Below are 21,773 nucleotides of genomic sequence, written 5' to 3' on the forward strand. Positions count from 1 at the left end.
TCTAACAGATCCCCCTCTCCACTGTCACTGGTTCCAGATCAAATCGATGGGGTTTATAGTTAACGATAATGGTATTTATATACTTTTCCCATATTTGGGAGCTACTCTCTTCCCTGATCTAGCTTTCTAGTTCTTTTTTTTTTAATTTTTCATTTTTTCCCTTTTGTTGCCCTTGTTGTTTATTATCGTCGTTGTTATTGTTGTTACTGCTGGCATTTTTGTTGGATAGGACAGAGAGAAATGGAGAAAGGAGGGGAAGACAGAGGGGGACAAAAAGATAGATACCCACAGACCTCCTTCACTGCTTGTGAAGAGACCCCCACTATAGCCAGGGGCTCGAACCAGGATCATGATACCGGTCTATGTACTTTCTGCCAGGTGCGCTTAACCTGCTGCACCACTACCGGGCTCCCAGCTTTCTAGTTCTATTTCCAACCCTGACACCATCTCCCCAGACAATACCTTTGGTCCACCTGCATGATAACTCAGGCAAAAATTAATAAAGTCATGGGCCCCTTGGAATATACTAAAATAGACCTATTAGCTTTTTCCAAAATGGAGACCCTAAAACTTATCTGCTGTATTGTCTCTAGATTCCTGACTATTAAACAATTTGCTCTTCTTTATATATTAATGCTTTTTCAGCCACCAAGTTGCAGATGCTACCACGTTACCAACCTAACTAACATTCCCAGGACAGAGGACTTCACCATTGTACCCTGGAACCCTACCTCTCCAGAGCCCTGCCCACTAGGGAAAGATAGAGACAGGCTGGGTGCATGGATCAACTTGACAGCACTCATGTCCAGCAAAGAAGTAATTACAGAAGCCAGACCTTCTACCTTCTGTACCCTATAATGATCCTGGGTCAATGTTCCCAGAGGGATAAAGAATAGGAAAGCTTCCAGTGGAGGGGATGGAATATGGAACTCTGGTGATGGGAACTGTGTGGAATTGTACCCCTTTATCCTATGGTCTTTAATTAAACCAATTAAATAATAAAATAAAAAAAGATTTATTTTATGAGATAAAAGGAAACAGAGGGAGAACCATAGCATTACCTACAAATAATACAAGTCTGTGTATCAAACTCAAGACCTCAGACTTTTAAATACAGAATTTTACCACTACATTATTTCCTGGCCGTTTTTTTTAAGATTGATTTTATTTACTACAGATGAAATACATAGAATTTCATATGAGACAGAGAGAAAGATAAACAAGTCAGAGCACAACCCTGGTATATAGCACTGGGGATAAAATTGGGAACTTTAGGCATATAAATCTGATGTTTTACCAGTGAAGCTATTTTCCCAGCCTTTTACTTTTGGTTTTAACAGAATTTATTTTGCCTCCAGGGTTATTGCTGGGGCTCAGTGCCTGCACCACGAATACACTGTTCCTGAAGGCTATTTTTTTCCTTTTGTTGCCCCCACCTTTTTCATCATTGTTGTGATTATTGTTACTGATGTCACTGACAGGACAGAGAGAAGGGGAAAAGAGAAGGGGGAGAGAAAGATAGACACCTGCAGACCTGCTTCACTGCTTGTGAAACGACCTCCCTGCAGGTGGGGAGGCAGGGCTCAAACTGAGATCCTTGCTTGGGTCCTTGTGTTTTGTGCCATTTGCGCTTAACCTACTGAGCTATACCGCCCGATCCCCCCCAGAATTTATTTAATTTATATAAATTAATTAAATTATATAATTATTTTTAAAAGTTTAAAAGATTTGTTAGAGAACCAAAACGTTACTTTGCCTTACTTGCAAGTGTGGTGCTCTACCTGCTTGCTATACCACCTGCTGGGTTATCAAATTTTAATTTTCTTTTTCTTTTTTTGCTCTTTCAAATCACTCTGTTGGAGAAATAACAGTTTATAAATTAGCTGTCACATGAATATAGTTCCTTCACTGCCCTGTGTTAGGTGACTGCACACCACTGCCATTACCAACTTGAGACTTCTTCCACCTTCGTGCATAGGGTTCCAACACCCTCACAGTCCCTCTTGTTTCCTTGCTTTAGAGTTCTTATTTTTCTTTCATCACTTTTTGTCTTGTTGAAGGATTAATATCCTACTCTGTAGGGTATTTTCTTTCTTTTTTTTCTTTTTGATTTCTTTATTGGGGGATTGTTGGAGAATAGGGCCCACTGTCCCAGGAAGTCCAGGCTGTTGTTTCCATGAGGTCCAAAGCGGGTTGACCCCCAACTCTTGCTTCAGGTTGAGAGGAGGGCAGGTCTCCCTGACCATCCTGATGGATGGCTTCTCTGGAATGGGGGCTACCTTTCTGCACATGCTTCTCCTCTCCCCTTAAAACAAATGCCATGTATTACTGTACATTGTGTTTGACCTAACTTGAAAGCCACCACATAGGTTCTTGCTCAATTGCCCCTTCCTCCGAAGTGCCTGTAATTTACCCCAGGGGAAATATGCATTGTGAAGCTTGTGATCAAACCTTGTATGGTAATTCTTCATTTGTGATCCATTAGTTTATAGGTCAACATGCAGCTATGCATTTTATTGCTCTGTGCTTGGGTTAATGATTACCTTGACCTTCTACCTGGGCAATGGGTATATGTACTTGCTTTCTCTTTCAATAAATGAATTGCCCTCTGAAGATTTTCCCAGAGCTGACTGTCCTATTTCTCTGCACACTTCACCCTCGACACACTGAGCTACCTCAGGACCCCCGGGGGATGCTTTTGATCTCTGTCTCCCAACCGCTGGGGAGATGGGCAGACCCAGAATGAGCCTGCAGGAGATTAATGTTTTTTTTTTCTTTCCTCCTCCAGGGTTATTGCTGGGCTCGGTGCCTGCACCATGAATCCACCGCTCCTGGAGGCCATTTTTTTCCCCTTTTGTTGCCCTTGTTGTAGCTTCGTTGTGGTTATTATTATTGCCCTTGTTGACGCAATTCGTTGTTGGACAGGACAGAGAGAAATGGAGAGAGGAGGGGAAGACAAAGAAGGGGAGAAAACGATAGACACCTGCAGACCTGCTTCACCGCCCGTGAAGCGACTCCCCTGCAGGTGGGGAGCCGGGGGCTCGAACCAGGATCCTTACGCCGGTTCCTGCGCTTTGCGCCACATGCGCTTAACCCACTGCGCCACTGCCCGACCCCCAGGAGATTAATGTTTTACAGTTGACAGTAAATACAATAGTCAAAATTTAATTTTCAAATAATGACTTTAGTTTAACATAGGCTCATGAGCTTTATGAAAAATTTATATAACAACTATGGAAGTTATTGACAGTACAAGGCTTCTGTAGCACAACACTTGGAAGAGAATATACAGAAAATGAAATTAAATCACTACTGAGGAAGAGTGACTGGAAAGATACTTTAGACTGAGTAGTAGGGAGTCTTTTGAGGAGGTGATATTTGAGCTGAGGTATCAAGATTTTTTTTTTAGAAGTTAGCAATGCAAAGTTATATGAAAAATACATCATACAAACTCTAAAGACATGCTTATTGGGTGGGGGAGATAGCATACTGGTTATGCAAGCAGACTCTCATGTCTGAGGCTCCCAAGTCCCAGATTTAAAACCCCTTACCACTATAAGCCAGAGCTGAGCAGTGCATTAGTAAAATAAATAAATAAAAAATAATAATAATAAATGCTTACCATCTGAAAAAATAGGAGGTGTTTAGCCAAAGCCTAGCAGGCAAGATTAGTAAAATCTGAGTGGCAGCAGTTGTCTTACTATGAAGAATCTAGTAGGATGCTATAAAAAGTCCATCCTTTATTTATTCAAGTCATAATTTGAGGCACTTGTTACTCACCTCCAATCTTTTTTTTTTAAAGACATCTATTTATCAAATAAAAGACAGAAAGCAATTGAGAAGGGAGGGGGACATATAGAGGAAGGGAGAGAGACACCTGTAGCACTGCTTTACCTCTCATGAAGCTTCCCCTTCTGAAGGTGGAGATTAGGATATTGAGCCTGGGTACTTTTACCAGGTTCACCAGTGCCCAGCCCCATATCTCAAACTGAACACACCCAAAGCTGACTTTATTATTTTGCTTTGACTAAACCTGTTCTTCTTATAATTCCTATCAGTGAAAAGCATCATCACCCACCCACCTAGTTGCTAAATAACAGAAGCCAGGGGCTAACTACATACTGTCTCCCTTTACTCAGTTACCACATTCAGCACTGTGTTATTTTTATATAGCATACTCTCGAAACTGACTTGCCAAAGAAACAAGACTGAAGCCACCATCTTTCTTAGGCATGTGTGAATCAAAAGTTAAACCTCCTAACTGTAAAGAAATAGGGGTACAGTGATCTTCAACGGTCATCAAGGATACAAAAAAAACTATCAACACTCCTGACAATCACTCCTGGGTCCATGATGTCCAACGAGCAGTTTCTAGAACAGACTAATTGCTGGGAAATTGTGCAGATGCAGTCACATCTGCCATGTTGTCCCCTCAGGCTATTGCTAGTTCCCACAAGAGAGAGTTGGGACATTCTCAGAGTGCCTGTTCCGCCATGTTGTGCCCTCAGGGCATTGTCTATTCCCCGATATTTGGAGTGCTTTGGTTACTCCTCCCCCTTCCCATTCTCGCGAGAGCTATTCCCATAAAAGCCCTTCTTCCACACCTCACTCTCTTGCCAGCCCTTCACTTCGGTGGTTAGACACAGGGAAGGTTGCTGTGTGAGGCGGCCATTTTTGCTACCTCCACGTGGCCCAAGCTGCTTCTCTCTCACCCAAATCTGAAGTGCCAGCACAAATAAAGATTTGTGTTCCCTCTTTGCTCCGGATCTCCTCTCTCTCTCTTCTCCACGGCGCAGCTCAACAACTAATGGGATTAAAAAAATAAAACAAAATGCCCATACTTGGTTGCTTCAATGCAGGAATAATACAGAGTCAGAAATATTATTGTTTACCTATTAATGTATTGCAGAATTCCTTTAGATATTAGTTATAACCTCCTTATGTACACACGGTATATGAAACTTTTTTTTTTTGCCTCCAGGGTTATGGTTGGGGCTCGGTGCCTGCATCATGAATCCATTGCTCCTGGAGGCTATTTTTTTCCCCTTTTGTTGCCCTGGTTGTTATCGTTGTAGTTATTATTATTGTATTATGGCCATTGTTGTTGTTGGATAAGACATAGAGAAATAGAGAGAGGAGGGGAAGACAGAGAGGGGGAGAGAAAGATAGACACCTGCAGACCTAATTCACCGCCTGTGAATCGACTCCCCTGCAGGTGGGGAGCCAAGGGCTTGAACTGGGATCCTTAAGTCGGTTCTTGAGGTTTGTGCCATGTGCACTTAACCCGCTGCGCTACAGCCCGACTCCCAGTATATGAAACTTCTAAACCAGAACCCAATCTTAGATAAATTCTCTAAGAGCAATTTAAAGATTGTTTCTGGATTTGAACCCCTTGCGCCTTCAGTTTGATTCTTTATTAAATTCATCTAAAAATTTAACTAAAAGTAAAATTTTGTTTTCCAGTTAACAAGATAAGCATACCTGTCTCTTTTCTCCCAAGATTTACCACCACTGCCAGTCACTATTCCTTCTCTGGATTATTGCAACAGGGTTCCAATTGATCTACATGCTAGCAACATCAGGTTCCTCCCCAACCAAATTCTTCTTTTACAGCCTGTACAAATTAAAAGTGACTATCCACACAAATAACTACACTAGAAACCTAGTATTTTTTCTTAGATTTTGAAAAAAAAAATTTAATGACTTAACTAGTCTCCTATAAAGATTTTTACCTAAAGGATATGTAAACATGTTATATATTTCTTTAGGGAATAATCTCTACCTATGTTAGTTTTATTTCTCATGTTCTCTTTGCTTTACCCTAATCTGTTAATTGGTCCTCTCAAACAATGGAGTGTTTTTCTTTCCTTTTCCTAACCTATGTGGTTGCCAGGCTTCACTGCTTTGGCCTGAATTATTTAGAGACAGAGAGAGAAAGAAAGGGGAAAAGATACCACAGCAGTGAACTCCCCCCCCCCCCCCAATATAGGTGGGCCAGGTTTAAACCTGGGTTGCTCACAGGGAAAAGCAGAACCATTGCAGGTGAGTTATCTTCCCCACCTAGAAGTGGCTTCTTTGTTTGCTTGCTTGCTCTTTTTTCTTTTGTTACCAGAGCACTCACTGATCAGCTTTGGCTTATGGTGGTGCTGAAGACTGAACTTGGGAGCTCAGAGTGTCAGGCACCCGCCCTGGAAGAGGCTTTCTCACCTCATGCCTAGGACAGTCTTTCTCACCTCCCATTCACACCTCAACAACTCAGCTAACATGTCACATTCTCTTAGAAGCCTTCACTACATCCCTAAGTAGGTCAAATGTTCTTTATTACTCTCACATAAACTTTATCTCACTTGATTGTAATTGTGTATTTTCATGACTTCCTTTTGGAGTTCTTAACTTAAATCCAGCAAAGGCTGGATCTTTGTTTCCATCTTGAACACTGAGAGTAATGACTAGAACACTGTAGGCATTCATTTCTACAAAGTTTGTTGCAATTAGCAGTATCTTAAATATTCCTAAAACATTACTGTTGGATTAGCTAAAATACTGTACAATAACAGTGACCTAGGAAATAAGGGAACCAGGCGCTGGCTCAACTGGCAGAGTACACATGTGCGAGGAACCAGGTTCAAGCCCCATATCTCACCTGCAGAGAGGAAACTTCATAAATGGTGGAGCAGTGCTGCAGGTGTCTCTCGTCTCCCTCCCCCCCCATACCTCCCTCTCTCTCTTTTTCTCACCACCTCATCAAATCAATAACAACAATAAAGTTAGCTGGGTAGGTAGAGTCGTGTACACACACACACACACACACACACAGTCCTATTATCTGATGACAATAAGAAAGAACAGCCTAAAATAGCAAGAGAAAGTTTGACTTGTCATGAAAGTAAACACCTTGCTGATGGAAGAATAAAGACTGCTATTTAGCTCCAGAAATCAGACTAGAAATAGATGTATCCTACGACCCTGCAATTCCTCCTCTGGGGATATACACTAAGGAACCAAGTATACCCTTCCTGAAAGAACTGTGTATACCTATGTTAATAGTAGCACAATTTGTAATAGCCAAAACCTAGAAGGAACCTAGGTGTCCAACAACAGATGAGTGGCTGAGTAAGTTGTGGTCTGTGTACACGATGGAATACTACTCAGCTATAAAAAAATTGTGAATTCGGGAGTTGGGCAGTAGCACCGCGGGTAAAGCGTAGGTGGCACAAAGTGCAAGTACTGGCTTAAGGATCCCAGTTCGAGCCACCGGCTCCCCACCTGCACAAGTGAAGCAGGTCTGCAGGTGTCTTTCTCTCCCCATGTCTTCCCCTCTTCTCTCCATTTCTCTCTGTCCTATCCAACAATGAAGACATCAACAACAATAACAATGTTAAACAACAAGGGCAACAAAAGGGAAAATAAATAAATAAATAAAATGTTTAAAAAAATTAAAAAAAAAAAAAGGATCCCAGTTTGAGCCCTCGGCTCCCCACCTACAGGAGAGTCACTTCACAAGCAGTGAAGCAGGTCTGCAGGAGTCTTTCTGCCTCCCCCTCCTCTCTCCATTTCTGTCTTATCTAACAACAACAACATCAATAAGAATAACAATAATAACTACAACAATAAAAAAGGGCAACAAAAGGGAAAATAAAATATTTTTTAAAAACTATCCTTTTATTTTTCCCTGTAGTAAAAGAACCTACTGGTTAAAAAAAAAAAAAAAATCAGTTACTCCAGGATTGTTAATTGTTACTCATAATTTCTTCCTGAAAACTGTGAATGACAAACATTCTGTTGGCAAAAAGGCTGGCAAAAATTGGGGGCTGGAAGGGGCTGGTGGCAAAACAGCTCACCCACAAAGGTGTCTGCTTTGCCATGCACAAGATCCAAGTCTCATCTCCATTGCACTGGAGTAACTTAGGTGCTATTGTCTTTCCCTCTCTCTGTTTCTCACTATCTGGAGAAGTCATCTGAAAGCATTAAGTCCCACCACCAACTAAAAATAAATCAGGGGAGCTAGGCGGTGGCGCAGCGGGTTAAGCGCACATGGTTCAAAGCGCAAGGACCCGCTAAGGATTCCGGTTCGAGCCCCTGGCTCCCCACCTGCTGGGGACTCGCTTGAGCAGTAAGGCAGGTCTACAGGTGTCTTTCACTCCCTCTCTCTGTCTTCCCCTCCTCTCACCATTTCTCTCTGTCCTATTCAACAAAGACACCAATAAAAAAAAAAAAAAAAAAAAAAAAAAAAAACGACAACAAGGGCAATAAAATGGGAAAAAAATAGCCTCCAGGAGCAGTGGATTTGTAGTGCAGGCACTGAACCCCAAAGATAACCCTGGAGGCAAAATCAATCAATCATTCAATCAGGAGAGGGAAAAGAGATCAAGGGTAAAACATTAAGTAGGAGAGAGGCTGGCATGCATTAACAGTCTCTCAAAGTGACTTGTGAAAAAAGTACAATGACATCTGGAGGTTGGAAACACATTCAAATTTTCTAGGAGTTCCAAATATTTTTAGATTAATAATTTTCTTTTTTTTTTTTGCCACTTAGACCACTTCTGGCAGACTTTCTTTTTATTAGTAATTTAATAGTGATTTGTACTATTAAAAGAGAACAGGGGCATAATTCTACACTGTTCCCACAACCAGTGTTTTATGTCCTCATTCCCTTCATTGAAAGTTCTCCCAATACAGATCCAAGAAGGATGACAGAGGACCTGGTGGGGGTTGTGTTGTTATATGGAAAACTGGGAAATGTTACGCATGTACAAACTATTGTATTTACTGTCGAATGTAAAACATTAATTCCCCAATAAAGAAATTAAAAAAAGAAAATTCTCCCAGGATCACAGACATGGAATATTATTTCTACAACTATCTATACTTGCTCATTTTTATTTATTTATTTATTTTTGTTGCCCTTGTTTTTTATTGCTGTAGTTATTGTTGTTGATGTCGTCGTTGTTGGATAGGACAGAGAAATGGAGAGAGGAGGGGAAGACAGAGGTGGAAAGATAGACACCTGCAGACCTGCGTCACCGCTTGTGAAGCGACTCCCCTGTAGGTGGGGAGGAGGGGGCTCGAACTGGGATGCTTGCCGGTCCTTGCGCTTTGCGCCAAGTGCGCTTAACCCGCTGCGCTACTGCCCGACTCCCCTATTTGCCCATTTTTTTCTTTTTTAAAATTTTATTTATCTATTCCTTTTTGTCACCTTTGTTTTATTGTTGTAATTATTATTATTGTGTTGTTGTTGAATAAGACAGAGAGAAATGGAGAGAGGAGGGGAAGACAGAGACGGGTAGAGAAAGATAGACACCTGCAGACCTGCTTCACCGCCTGTGAAGCGACTCCCCTGCAAGTGGGGAGCTGAGGGCTCAAACCAGGATCCTTACACCGGTCCTGGCGCTTTGTGCCACATGCGCTTAACCCGCTGCGCTACCGCCCGACTCCCTGCCCATTTTTTCTATGCCCTACACTCTCTTCCCCTCCAAGTCACATCTACACCTACTACTACTTCCAAATGTCCTTCCTTTCCCCCCTTCTCTCTCTGGGTCCTGATAGAACTGGAGTTCAGAGCTCTCTGGTCACCTTTCCCTAACATTTCTCCCCCTCCAGGACTATGGACCAAAATTCTTTATCAGGTGCAGAAGGTGGAAGTTCTGGTTTCTGTAACTGGATATGGACGTTGGCAGGTTGATCCATACCCCCAGGCTGTTTCTATCTTTCCCTAGTGGAGAAGGGCTCTGGAGAGGTGAGGTTCTGGGACACATTGGTGAGGTTGGTTGGTAAACTTTTCTTCAGAGAGAAAAAAGAGCAAGACAATGGGGATCTAGAGCAGACACTTCCTCCACTGCATTTGGGATTTGGAACTGCACCTGGGTTGAATTCATGGCAAAGAAGACATACTACCCAGATGAGCTATCCTGCCAGTCCTTGACATTTAAAAAATATATTTATTTATTTTAATGAAATATATAACTAGGAAGAGAAACCAGAACACCGCTAAGCTCTAGCTTATGGTGGAGGAGGAGTGAACCTGGCACTTCTGAGCCTCAGACATAAAAATCTGGTTACTGCCACTGTGCTATACCTCTGCTATAAATAGTTCTTAAACACCCTATATGCCAATACAAGTCAAAGACTTTTTTTCTCCCAGTAGTATCACAGCAGCAAAAGGGCGGGTTGGCGAGCCACAGGCTACCTCAGGCTGTCTGACCTGCAGGTTGTTCAGGTTTGCTCAAAAGGTAGCTAGAAAAGCTCTCGTTAGAAATGGAAAGACTTCAAAATCTCATCCCTTCTCTGCTTGGGGTTCTCTGAAGTTTCAATGCCTAGTGAAGAGAACTAGGAGGAACAAGTGGAAAGGTACCAGGGGAACCATCACTAATATAAACTTCTAAAAGGATACGCACAAAGCGATATACCGTTGCCTTGGAAACCAAGTCACCCTCCTCCCTCCTCCGGATAAGTCAGGAACCATTCTTTGAGCCAGCAGTTGTGGCCCAAATCTATCTGGGACTGGGAGAAAGAGGTCTTCCCTCGCGGTCCCGCCCTGGGCCTCGTTCCCCGGGTGCCTACCGAGTAGAGAACGACAGCGCCGGGACTAGTGGAGCCGACAGAGAAACGAAAGTTAGATGAACTGCAAGAATCCATGGTGCTGCTACTGTCCCGGGTGGGGCCTGGAATTCTTAGCTAAGCCGTGGTGGTGCTGCTGCTGCTGGGGGCGGTTCTTTCGTGTGGGGCGGCCCGACCTAACCTAGGGCGGCGACACCCTCTACGGCCGCTCAACAGGACCCCGGGCGCCGCCATCTTAAGCAGGACGGAAGCCGCGCGGCGACCAGCGGCGTGCGCGCGCAGCCGCTACTGAACCCGGAAGCCGAGACGCCGGGCGGCTGGAATCCTGTCGGCTTCTGCTCTGTCTTCCAACCAGGGAGTCCAAGATGGCGGGAAATAGGTCGGCTTCTCCCACGTCTCCCGGTTCCGAAACACGTCTGGATGCTTTGCTTCAGAACCTCTACGATTTTGGTGAGTGCAGGTGACGAGGCACAGGTCAAGAGCAGAGGGTTTACTGTGTTCTTGCTACTTACCTAGCTCCTAGAGCTTGTCTTCAGGCTAAATGTCGGTCTTGCACGCGGAACACCCATTAGCTCCCGAATCTGTTTCTGATAATCCGACCATCACATAGCCGTCGCCCGCCCTGAAGATCCGGCTCTGTTTCCTTATACTCCTTGAGTCAAACCTCCCAATTCTTCCCTAAGTGTGGTAACCAATAAAGTTGCTTGCCGTAAACAGGCTCTTAGACTAAAGGCTCGAAGTAACCCACTTATTCTTTTATCCCTTCCTCCAAACCTGCCACTTACCTCGTCATGTTAACCTTAACCTCCACTGTGTACAAGGACTTTTTTTTTTAACGAGAGAAACTGAGCACCACTCAGTTCTGGCTTATGTTGGTGTGGAGTGTTGAATTTAGGACCTTGGAGACTCAGACATGTAAATCTTTTGCATAAGCATTATGCTGTCTTCCCAACCACATCTTCCTTCCTCCCTCTTTTCTTTCTATCTCTGTTTCTTTGTTCGCTCACACATGTACGGTTTCACTGGTCTGAGGCACACTTTTTCACTGAGACTAGGACTTCCCATAGTGCAGGTTGTATTCCAGTGTGGTGTCGGAGTTTAAATGTTGGCCATGCCATACCACAGAATGGGCCTTATCAGGAGAGCTAGCATTCCGGCCCCGGAGAACCTTTTTACAAACTTTTTCAGTCTTTTCTTCCTTAAGCTGACTGACATTTGCTTTTCTTAATTGAGAAAAGGGAAGCTTACAGTTTTGTAACTGGGGGTCGGGCGCGTAGCGGGTTAAGTGCACATGGTGCAAAGCTCGAGGGCTGGAGTAAGGATCCTGGTTCGAGCCCTCGGATCCCCACCTGTAGGTGTCCCCATGGGCAGTGAAGCAGGTGTCTTTCTCTCCCTCTCTCTGTCTCCCCTTCTCTCTCGATTTCTTTCTGTCCTATCCAACAGCAATGACAACAACAATAATAAAAACAAGGGCAACAAAAAAGAAAAATGCCTCCAGGAACAGTGGATTCATACTGCAGGCACTTCTTCTAGCGTTTGCCCTAGAACGTATCCAGTCAACAGCATCAGGTTGAGCCTGATGTAAAGTTTCAAGACCTCCTTTGAATCTGGAGAGGTGGCAGTGTTGATTATGTGGGTCATAGTCTGTCTGTAGCCGCAGACTGCAGGCACTATGAATCCCCAGCAATAACACTGGAGGCAAAAAAAAAATTTTTTAACTAGGGCCTTGAACTTGGAAACTTGAGGTCCTGAGTTCTATCTGGTCATTTCATGTACTCTTGATTTTTTTTCTCTCCTGTTGTATTTTGTGTTAATAAACCAATAAAATCTAAAAAAAAATTAATAAAGCGGCAACCTGCCACTATAGTACATAATTTATATGCTCTGTAGAACGAACTACTGATTGCAATTGAAGATACTTAGTACAAAGTAGAGAATTACAGTCACTGGGAATGCTTTCCCTCATGACACTTAGGTCCAATGTAAGATTAAAGTATTTGTGCTGATAAGGGTCAAAGACATGTAGTTTCTTAGGAAATTATGAGTATATATATATTTTGAAATCTACAGATTGTGCAAATAGCATGAAAACATTTTTTCTTTGCATATATTTCTGTGCTGTATATACTGGTTAATATGATTTTATGTTGGTGGTACCTAAAGCTAAAAGTATTTCCCATTTCTGTATTTGAACAGGGGAGATAGAAGAACCAAAACAGAAGAATATTAAAAAGAAAAGAGAAGATAGAAAGAGAGATGTGGGAGCTCCATTGACCTTGATAGCAGAACCAGCTTCCATACCAGAATCACTTACAAGAGACCAGAAGAAGAGTGCTTCAAACTTCTTCAAGGAACTCAGAGAAGAGCTGCAATGTGCTTCTGCTGTGGTTTCCACTGGTTTCCCTTCAGGACTTGAGGTCCCTGGTGCTGCAGTATCTTCCCTTCCCTTAAAGAACAACAGGGAACAAATCGAAGTGATAGAATTTCACAGCAGAAATAAAAATAAAAAACAGAAATTGGATCAAAATGAGAGCACAAAGGTAATGAATTGATGAGTTTATATGTGCTTGATGAAAACCCTGATTTTAGTTTTAGGTGAATGTGGCTATGATTTTTCATAACAAAAGTAAAAGAAAATAGTAAAATTGGCAAAAAGAAAAGGTACATGGAATAAAGTTTGGAGAAACTGGCTGTACTTGTCTAGGTATCTCCTGGGTGGAGTCCATGGGATATAATTAATTTCACAGCAGTAATGTGGGCCATTACAAAGTATTATCTACCAGGGAAACTCGAGGAATCTAGAGTTTTCATCAGTGGTCACTCGCATAAACAATCAGGCTGACTTGATTTACTCAAGTTCTAGACTCCCAGAGAAAAAGCCATAAATTACATGTAATATAATTACATATAATAGAATTACAAACCACTAATAGAAATAAACCACTAATCTGATATTAGTGAAGTTTTCAGCTCAAAGGTGTGTTAGCCATTATTTTAATAACTGGATAGGAGGAAGAATTACATAGCTATAACATTTTCATCCTATAAAATCCCTGTTCAAAAAAAACCTTGTTCAACTATCCTTTTTAAACTGTACACTAATCAGAATTTTCTGTGTGGTAAATATGTAGATATGTAAATATGTGGTAAATATGTATCCCTCTTACTATCTTTTCTCCTCTTAGTTTTTCATCAGTTCTGTCTTTTTTTTAAATATTTATTTATTCCCTTTTGTTGCCCTTGTTGTTTTATTGTTGTAGTTATTGTTGTTATTGATGTCGTCCTTGTTGGATAGGACGGAGAGAAATAGAGGAGGGGAAGACAGAGTGGGGGGACCTGCTTTACGGCTTGTGAAGCGACCCCCCCTGCAAGTGGGTGCTGGTGGTTCGAACCTGGATCCTTACGCCAGTCAGTCCTTGTGCTCTGCGCCACGTGTGCTTAACCCGCAGCGCTGCCGCCGATTCCCATCTTTTGTTTTTTTAAATTTATTCCCTTTTGTTGCCCTTGTTTCTTTTTTTAATTTTTTAATTTTTTTAATTTTTCTTTTTTTTTTTTTAATTGTAGTCGTTTTTGGATAGGACAGACAGAAATGGAGAGGGGGGAGAGAAAGACACTTGCAAACCAGCTTCACCATTTGTGAAGCGACTGCCCTGCAGGTGGGGAGCCGGGAGCTCGAACTGGGATCCTTACTCTGGTCCTTGAACTTTTGCACCACCTGCGCTTAACCCACTGTGCTACTGTCCGACTCCCCTGTCTTTTTTTTTTTTTTTTTTTTTTTTAAGATTTATTTATTTATGAGAAGAGAGAACCAGAACCAAACTTCACTCTGACACATGTAATGCCAGGGATCAAACTTGGGAATCCATGATTAAGAGTCCAATGCTTTATCCTTTCTTTAACCCATATCATCAATCCTTTTTTTTGAGCCACCAAGGTTATTGCTGGGCCTGCATGCCTCCATTACTCCCAGTAGTCTCTTTTCCTTTCTTTCTTTCTTTTTTTTTTTTTTTTTTTTTTTTTTTTTGCCTCTAGGGTTATCTTTGGGTTTTGGTGCCTGCACTACAAATCCACTGCTCCTGGAGGCCATTTTCCCCATTTTCTTGCCCTTGTTGTAGTTGTTACTGTTGTTGTTGTTAGATAGGACAGAGAGAAGTCGAGAGAGGAGAGAAAGACACCTGCAGACCTGCTTCACCACTGTGAAGCGACCCCCCTGCAGGTGGGGTGGGGAGCTGTGGGCTTGAACCAAGATCCTTATGCTGGTACTTGAGTTTTGTGCCATGTGTGCTTAACCTGCTATGCTACTGCCCAGCCCCCTCCTTTTTTTCTTTTTTCTTAAAGACAGAAAAGAGGGTGACTAGGGGGACGGTGTAGAGGGGAGAAGAGACATCTGTAGTACTACTCCACCTCTTCTGAAGCTCCCCCCACACCACCACGGATGGGCCCAGAAGTCTGAACCTGGGTTTTTGAGCATGGTGATATAGGTGCTCTACTGGGTGTACTATCATCTAGCCCTTAAGAATTCTTTCATAGGCTTTGAGATCTTAATTTTTTCCCCTTCCTTTCATTCCATTAACTGTTAGACTTTAGTGTAACATGCTTGTATTATTTTTTTGGTATCTTATTCTGCTGGTGATAGATTATAAAATAACAGTTGTTCTTATTTGGAAACTTTTCTTTTCAGACAAAAACTAGTATTCTTGAGAAAGTTGTGAATGTACAAGAATTTGACTTAGAAAAGGTATGTATTGTAAAATTGTTAATTTTTTAACTGTAATGTCTCAATCCTCCCACCTCCCATTGATTACCACCATACTTCTTACAGAGTCTTAGAAACAGCTTCTGTTTTGTATTGTTTTTAAAGTTCATGTGTATCAGATCACTAGATTCCACTTGTGAGTTAAACCATCTATTAGTTGTGTTTCATCTCTTTACTTATTTCACTAAACATAATCACCTCCAGTTATATCCATTTTGTCCCAAAGGACACAATATTGTCTTTTTTTATTACAGAGTAGCGTTCCATGGAGTATATATCCTGTAGCTTCTTCTTCTTTTTTATTTTTAAAATTTATTTATTTATTTATTTTTTACCAGAACACTGTTCAGCTCTGGCTTATAGTGGTGCAGGGGATTGAACCTCGGACTTTGGAGCTTCAGGCATGAGAGTGTTTGCATAACCATTATGCTGTCTACCCCTGCCCTCCCATAGCTTCTTTAGCCAGTCATCTGTCCATGAACATTTAGATTGCTTCTACTCTTGGTTATTGTGAATAGTACAACTATGGAATAGGGGTGCATATGTCCCTTTACTTATCTATTTATTTTTGCCTCCAGGGTTATCGCTGGGGCTCAGTGCCTGCACTATTCCTGGAGGCTATTTACCCCTTTTGTTGTCCTTGTTTATCGTTGTTGTTTATCGTTGTTGTCAACCCGGCTTTGACCTAGCACGTTATGATTGGGCCCTCCTCAATCGCTATCGAACAGGCCATGGCCGGTGCGCTGCTATGTTCTATCGCTGAGGAGCCAGAGACGACTCGAACTGCCCCTGCGGCTACAGACAGACTATGACCCACATAGTCAACGACTGCCACCTCTCCAGATTCAAAGGAGGTCTCGAAACTTAGACAGACTATGACCCACATAGTCAACGACTGCCACCTCTCCAGATTCAAAGGAGGTCTCGAAACTTTACATCAGGCTCAACCTGACGCTGTTGACTGGCTACGGAAGAAGGGCAAACGCTAGAAGAAGTTGTTGTTATTGCTGTTGTTGTTGGATAGGACAGAGAGAAATCGAGAGAAGATGGGAAGACAGAGAGGGAGAGAAAGAGAGACAGACCTGATTCACCGCTGGTGAAGCAACCCCCCCCTGCGGGTGGGGAGCCGGAGACTTGAACCAGGATCCTTGTGTTGGTCCTTGGGCTTTATGCCATGTGTGCTTAACCTGCTATGCTACCGCCTGGCCCCCTGCATATATCCCTTTAAATTAATGGTTGCATATCCTTTGGAGAAATGCCTAAGAATGGTATTTCTGGATCAAAAAGTAGTTCTGGGGATTCGGGTGGTAGTGCAGCGGCTTAAGCGCATGTGGCACAAAGCGCAAGGACCAGCATAAGGATCCTGGTTCGAGTCCCCGGCTCTCCACCTGCAGGGGGATCCCTTCACAGGCGGTGAAGCAGCTGTGCAGGTGTCTATCTTTCTCTCCCCCTCTGTCTTCCCCTTCTCCATTTTTCTCTGTCATATCTAACAATGACGACATCAATAACAATAATAACTACAACATCAGTGAAAATAAGGGCAACAAAAGGAAAAATAAATAAATGTAAAAAATTTTTTTAATCTTTTTTTAAAAAAAGTAATTCTGTTTTTATTTGTTTAAGGACTCTTCATTTAGTCCTCCAAAGGTGGCTCCTACTTTTTTTTTTTTTTTAGAAAAGATAGTGTTTGAAGCTGGTATATATTTCATAAGTATGAACAGGTATGTCTGGATAAATATTAGGTTGTTGTAAGAGTCATGCATTTTTGCATAGAAAAGCAAAAAACAGGGAGTCGGGCTGTAGTGCAGCGGGCTAAGCGCAGGTGGCGCAAAGCACAAGGACCGGCATAAGGATCTGGTTCGAACCCCAGCTCCCCACCTGCAGGGGAGTCACTTCACAGGCGGTGAAGCAGGTCTGCAGGTGTCTATCTTTCTCTCCTCCTCTCTGTCTTCCCCTCCCTCTCTCCATTTCTCTCTGTCCTATCCAACAACAACAACAATAATAATAATAACTACAACAATAAAACAACAAGGGCAACAAAAGGGAATAAATAAATAAAATAAATATTAAAAAAAAGATTTTTTAATAAAAAAAAGAAAAAGAAAAAATAGTCATGACTTTATGACAACCCAATAATTTTAAGTACAAATTATTGCCATCGGTGATTAAATAACTTGTTTTAGAGAGCATTCTAAAATGTTTTAAGGCTTTACATTTAATCCTTGTTTTTGTAGCTGATTTGTACAGAAATGTTTATGCTTCAGCTGTTCAGATAAAACATGGAAAAATGGTGTTGTGAGATTGTGCTAATACTGTTGTAAATCTCCACTGATTTCCATAAGTCACACCATAATAGAATTTTTGCTAGTTATCACAGCATGTCATGAGAATACATAAAACTATTTAGCATGTTACTTGTCTATTGTCTTTGGAATGCATTGCTATTCTTCTCCTCCTCTTCCTACCCATATCCCCTCCCCCCCCCTTCCTCCTCTTTCTTCTGTGGAGATTTTTGAATGCAGTTAGGTCTGATTCTGCTATGTGTACAGGCCCGTTTGGAAGTACACCGGTTTGGGATCTCAGGTTATGGAAAAGGAAAGGAAAGAGTTCTGGAACAAGAACGTGCAGTTATGCTGGGTGCTAAGGTGAGGAACTACCTAGAGCCCATGATCAGTCAAGGCAGGAGGCATTAGGACATTCTAATAAAAAATAGCTCCTTTTTCATTTCAGCCTCCCAAAAACAGTTACGTGAATTATAAGCTTTTGCAGGAGAAAATCAAAGAAAAAAAAGACACAAAAGAAGAAGAAAAGAGAATGGTAGGTATGGCTCTTTCTTAAACTGGAACAGAAAAATGGTTGCAGTTTGTTATAGTAGCAGCTGTGCCTGCTGCTAGGAAAAGAATCTTAACAGCAAAGTTTAGGGTTAAATGAGCAAATTCTTTCATGTCAGAACCATGACAATAGCCAAGTAACATGGCATATTTGCTTAAAAGATTTTCTTTGTAAGTTCTGTTCAGATAATGTAAACTTATTTGATCTCTTTCCTGCACTGGGCTTTTTTCTTCTCCCTCTTTTTCTCATTCTCTGTTTCTATTTTGTGTTATATAAAGGATATATAGGGCATATGAACAACCATATGAGAAATAATACTATATTCCTTTTCACCTAAAATGGTGACTTGACTTTTTTTTTTAAACCAGAGCACTGTTTAGCTGTGGCTTATGGTGGGGTTGAGAACTGAACCTGAGACTTTGGAGACAGCCTCAGGCATGAGAGTCTCTTTGCATAACCACTATGCTATCTACCCTGGCATGACTTGACATTTCTACTGTTAGTCTCTGGACTATCCTTTCACATTAATTAAGGGCTTTTGGCTTGAAACTTGAGTTATTTTTAATATATCTACTTAAGAAAAATATAGAATAAATGGTATCTTGTTGATTTCTGTTTATACATCTCTGTCCTTTTTTTTTTAAATTTTATTTATAAAATGGAAACACTGTCAAAAATCAGAGGGTAACAGGGATACAATTCGATACAGTTCCCACCACCAGAGATACAGTTCCCACCACCAGAGCTCCGTATCCCATCCCATCCCATCCCATCCCGATAGCTTTCCTAGTCTTTTTCTCTGTGAGTATGGACCCAGGGTCATTATGGGGTGCAGAAGGTGGAAGGTCTGGCTTCTGTAGTTGCTTCCCCGCTGAACATGGGCTTTGACAGATCAATCCATACTCCCAGCCTATTTCTCTCTTTCCCTAGTGGGGCAGAGCTCTGGGGAAGCAGGGATCCAGGACACATTTGTGGGGTCATCTGCCCAGGGAAGTCCAGTTGGCATCATGGTAGCGTCTGAAACCTGGTGGCTGAAAAAGAGAGTTAACATAAAGCTGAACAAATTGTTGACTAATCATGAACCTAAAGGCTGGAATATTGCAGATGAAGATTTGGGGTCTCCGTTTTGGAGATAGCTATTAAGTCTATTAGGTATATTCCAAAGGGCCCATGACTACACTAGTTTTTTCCTGAGCCTGACATCTGATATGCAGGTGGACCTAAGTTAATATCTGGGAGATGATGTCATGGCTGGAAAAAGGGCTAGAAAGCGGGATCAGGGAAGAGAATAGCTCCCATATATGGGAAAGGTGTATAAATATTGATTGTATCTCTTTCCTTTTTTAAGTCTTCTTTATCCTTACTGATGTCAGTGTGTATGTGTGTGTACATATACATATATGTGTATATATTTTTAATTGTTATTTTTTAAAATTAGGTCCAGAACACAGACATTTTTAAAAGAAAGAAGAGGAAAGTGCAGAAAGATGGGTGAGTAGAAGCCATCACACTGGCTAGAATAATCTGGTCATACCTGTAGATTATTTTGAAAAATAGCTTCTAAATTTTTTTTTAAGATTTTAAATTTTTTTGTATTTATTTATTTTCCCTTTTGTTGCCCTTGTTTTTCATTATTGTTGTAGTTGTTATTGGTGTCATCGTTGTTGGATAGGACAGAGAGAAATGGAGAAAGGAGGGGAAGACAGAGAGGGAGAGAGAAAGAGAGACACCTGCAGAGCTGCTTTACTGCTTGTGAAGCGACCCCCCTGCAGGTGGGGAGCTGGGGGCTCGAACCGGGATCCTTATGCTGGTCATTGTGCTTTGTGCCATGTGCACTTAACCCGCTGCACTACCACCAGACTCCCCAAATAGTTTCTGAATTTATGTGGTGTGTCTAGCTTATTAGAAATCTGATTGTTGAGAAACAAGACCAGAATAGAAAACACAAGTAGAACCTGAACTGGAGTTGGTGGATTGCACCAAAGTAAAAGACTCTGAGGTGTGTGTGGGGGGGGAGGGGAGAGTACAGGTCCAGAAAGGATGACAGAGGACCTAGTGGGGGTTGTATTGTTATGTGGGGAACTGAGAAATGTTATGCATGTACAAACTATTGTATTTACTGTCGAATGTAAAACATCTATCCCCCAATAAAGAAATTAAAAAAAAAAAAGAAAGAAATCTGATCATAGGGAGTTGGGCAGTAGTGCAGCTGGTTAAGCACAGGTGGCACAAAGCGCAAAGACTGTCTAAGGATCCCGGTTTGAGCTCCCAGTTCCCCACCTGCAGGGGAGTTGCTTCACAGGCAGTGAAGTAGGTCTGCAGGTCTCTATCTTTTTCTCTTTTCTCTCCATTTCTCTCTGTCCTATCTAACAACAACGATATCAATAACAACAACAATAAAAAACAACAAGGGCAACACAAGGGAAAATAAATAAATATTAAAAAAAAGAAAGAAAGGAAATCTAATCATAATGCCATTCTAAGGAGTTAATGTTTGAGTTGAAAAATGAGTGTGAAGTGGTCCGGATAAAGAATTGGACTGTCAATCATGAATTCCCGAGTTCAGTCCCTGGCAGCATATGTACCAGAATGATGTCTGGTTCTTTCTCTCCTATCTTTCTCATGAATTAGTAAATAAATTCTTAAAAAAAAAAAAAAAAGTGTGAGCGAATTGCAGGAGACACTGAGGATAGATCAAGTAGCAGAATATTTCATGTATAAGAAGTTAGCGGGAGTTGGGTGGTAGCACAGCAGGTTAAGTGCACATGGCGCAAAGTAAAAGGACCTACTTAAGGATCCCGGTTCGAGCCTCTGGCTCCCCACCTGCAGGGGAGTCACTTCACAAACAGTGAAGCAGATCTGCAGGTGTCTATCTTTCTGTCCCCCTCTCTGTCTTCCCCTCCTCTCTCCATTTCTTTATGTCTTATCCAACAATGACGACATCAATAACAACAACAATAAAACAACAAGGGCAACAAACGGAAATAAATAAGCATTAAAAGAAGAAGTTAGTACAAAGGTTCTCAAGTAGGAAAATGGTTAACATGTTTCAAGGATGACAAAAAGGCCTGTGGGACTACATCAGGGAAAGGGGAGTAGGAAGACCAGGAGCTTAACTAGAGTACCTTTTTCTCACTTTAAATGTAGGAAATCTGTGAAGAAGAAATCAGCTCCCAGTATTTTGTCAAGTGGAAGAGCTGGGCAGGTTGGAAAATTCAAAAATGGGACATTGGTTCTGAGCCAAGTTGACATCAAGAAAATAAATTCTTCAAGAGTGACTAAAAGAAGTATAAAGAAGAGAATGGTAAAATATGATTGTATGGAAAACAGTTACCTATAAGATGTACAGATTATTCTTATTCTTATTTATTTCATAAAAAATAATGTTTAAAAAATCAAATGGAAATAAAATTGTATTTAGTTGCAGAAGTGTTTTACCCATTGTGCGGATCTCCAGGTAAATATAAAGCAAGCCTATTGAAAAGTATGTTTTAGTATTTTCTTTCAAGGTTCACTGTAGTTTGACTTTCACTGATGTTTTATTCACATATTCAGTAATAAGATTTTTATCATTATATTAGTAAATGCTAATAATTAAATTGCCTTTGAATTTTCTACAAAAATAACT

General features: G+C 41.5%; 2 protein-coding genes across 6 annotated transcripts in view; one reads left to right on the plus strand and one right to left on the minus strand.

Annotated features, from left to right (window-relative positions):
* The window catches only part of GNPAT (glyceronephosphate O-acyltransferase), a 47,531-nt gene extending 36,832 nt beyond the window's left edge, over window positions 1-10,699 (minus strand). For all 3 annotated transcript variants that reach the window (XM_060191994.1, XM_060191993.1, XM_060191992.1), the window contains exon 1: window positions 10,561-10,699. In XM_060191994.1, coding sequence (XP_060047977.1) covers window positions 10,561-10,635 — 75 coding nt within the window. In that variant the 5' untranslated portion in view covers window positions 10,636-10,699. The remainder of the gene's footprint in view (window positions 1-10,560) is intronic.
* A 158-nt stretch (window positions 10,700-10,857) lies between these two features.
* Window positions 10,858-21,632, plus strand: C6H1orf131 (chromosome 6 C1orf131 homolog). Of its 3 annotated transcripts, XM_060191998.1 has the most exons (7): window positions 10,859-11,007; window positions 12,754-13,097; window positions 15,239-15,295; window positions 17,863-17,958; window positions 18,044-18,130; window positions 19,584-19,636; window positions 21,293-21,632. In XM_060191998.1, the coding sequence occupies exons 1-7, from the start codon at window positions 10,923-10,925 to the stop codon at window positions 21,483-21,485; spliced, it is 915 nt and encodes a 304-aa protein (XP_060047981.1). In that variant the 5' UTR covers window positions 10,859-10,922; the 3' UTR covers window positions 21,486-21,632. The 3 variants fall into 3 exon arrangements, with proteins under 3 accessions (XP_060047983.1, XP_060047982.1, XP_060047981.1); XM_060192000.1 differs by lacking the exon at window positions 17,863-17,958 and having other exon boundaries at window positions 10,858-11,007; XM_060191999.1 differs by lacking the exon at window positions 15,239-15,295 and having other exon boundaries at window positions 10,858-11,007.
* The last annotated feature ends 141 nt before the right edge of the window (window positions 21,633-21,773 follow it).

Source organism: Erinaceus europaeus, chromosome 6 (assembly GCF_950295315.1).
Source record: "Erinaceus europaeus chromosome 6, mEriEur2.1, whole genome shotgun sequence".
NCBI lineage: Eukaryota > Metazoa > Chordata > Mammalia > Eulipotyphla > Erinaceidae > Erinaceus > Erinaceus europaeus.

Excerpts from the sequence above, each read along its gene's own strand:
- C6H1orf131 (XM_060191998.1), top strand. The coding sequence starts at position 10,923 with ATGGCGGGAAATAGGTCGGCTTCTCCCACGTCTCCCGGTTCCGAAACA. Across the intron at positions 17,959-18,043 it reads CAGTTATGCTGGGTGCTAAG|CCTCCCAAAAACAGTTACGT; the intron begins GTGAGGAACTAC and ends TTTTCATTTCAG. Across the intron at positions 19,637-21,292 it reads AGGAAAGTGCAGAAAGATGG|GAAATCTGTGAAGAAGAAAT; the intron begins GTGAGTAGAAGC and ends CTTTAAATGTAG.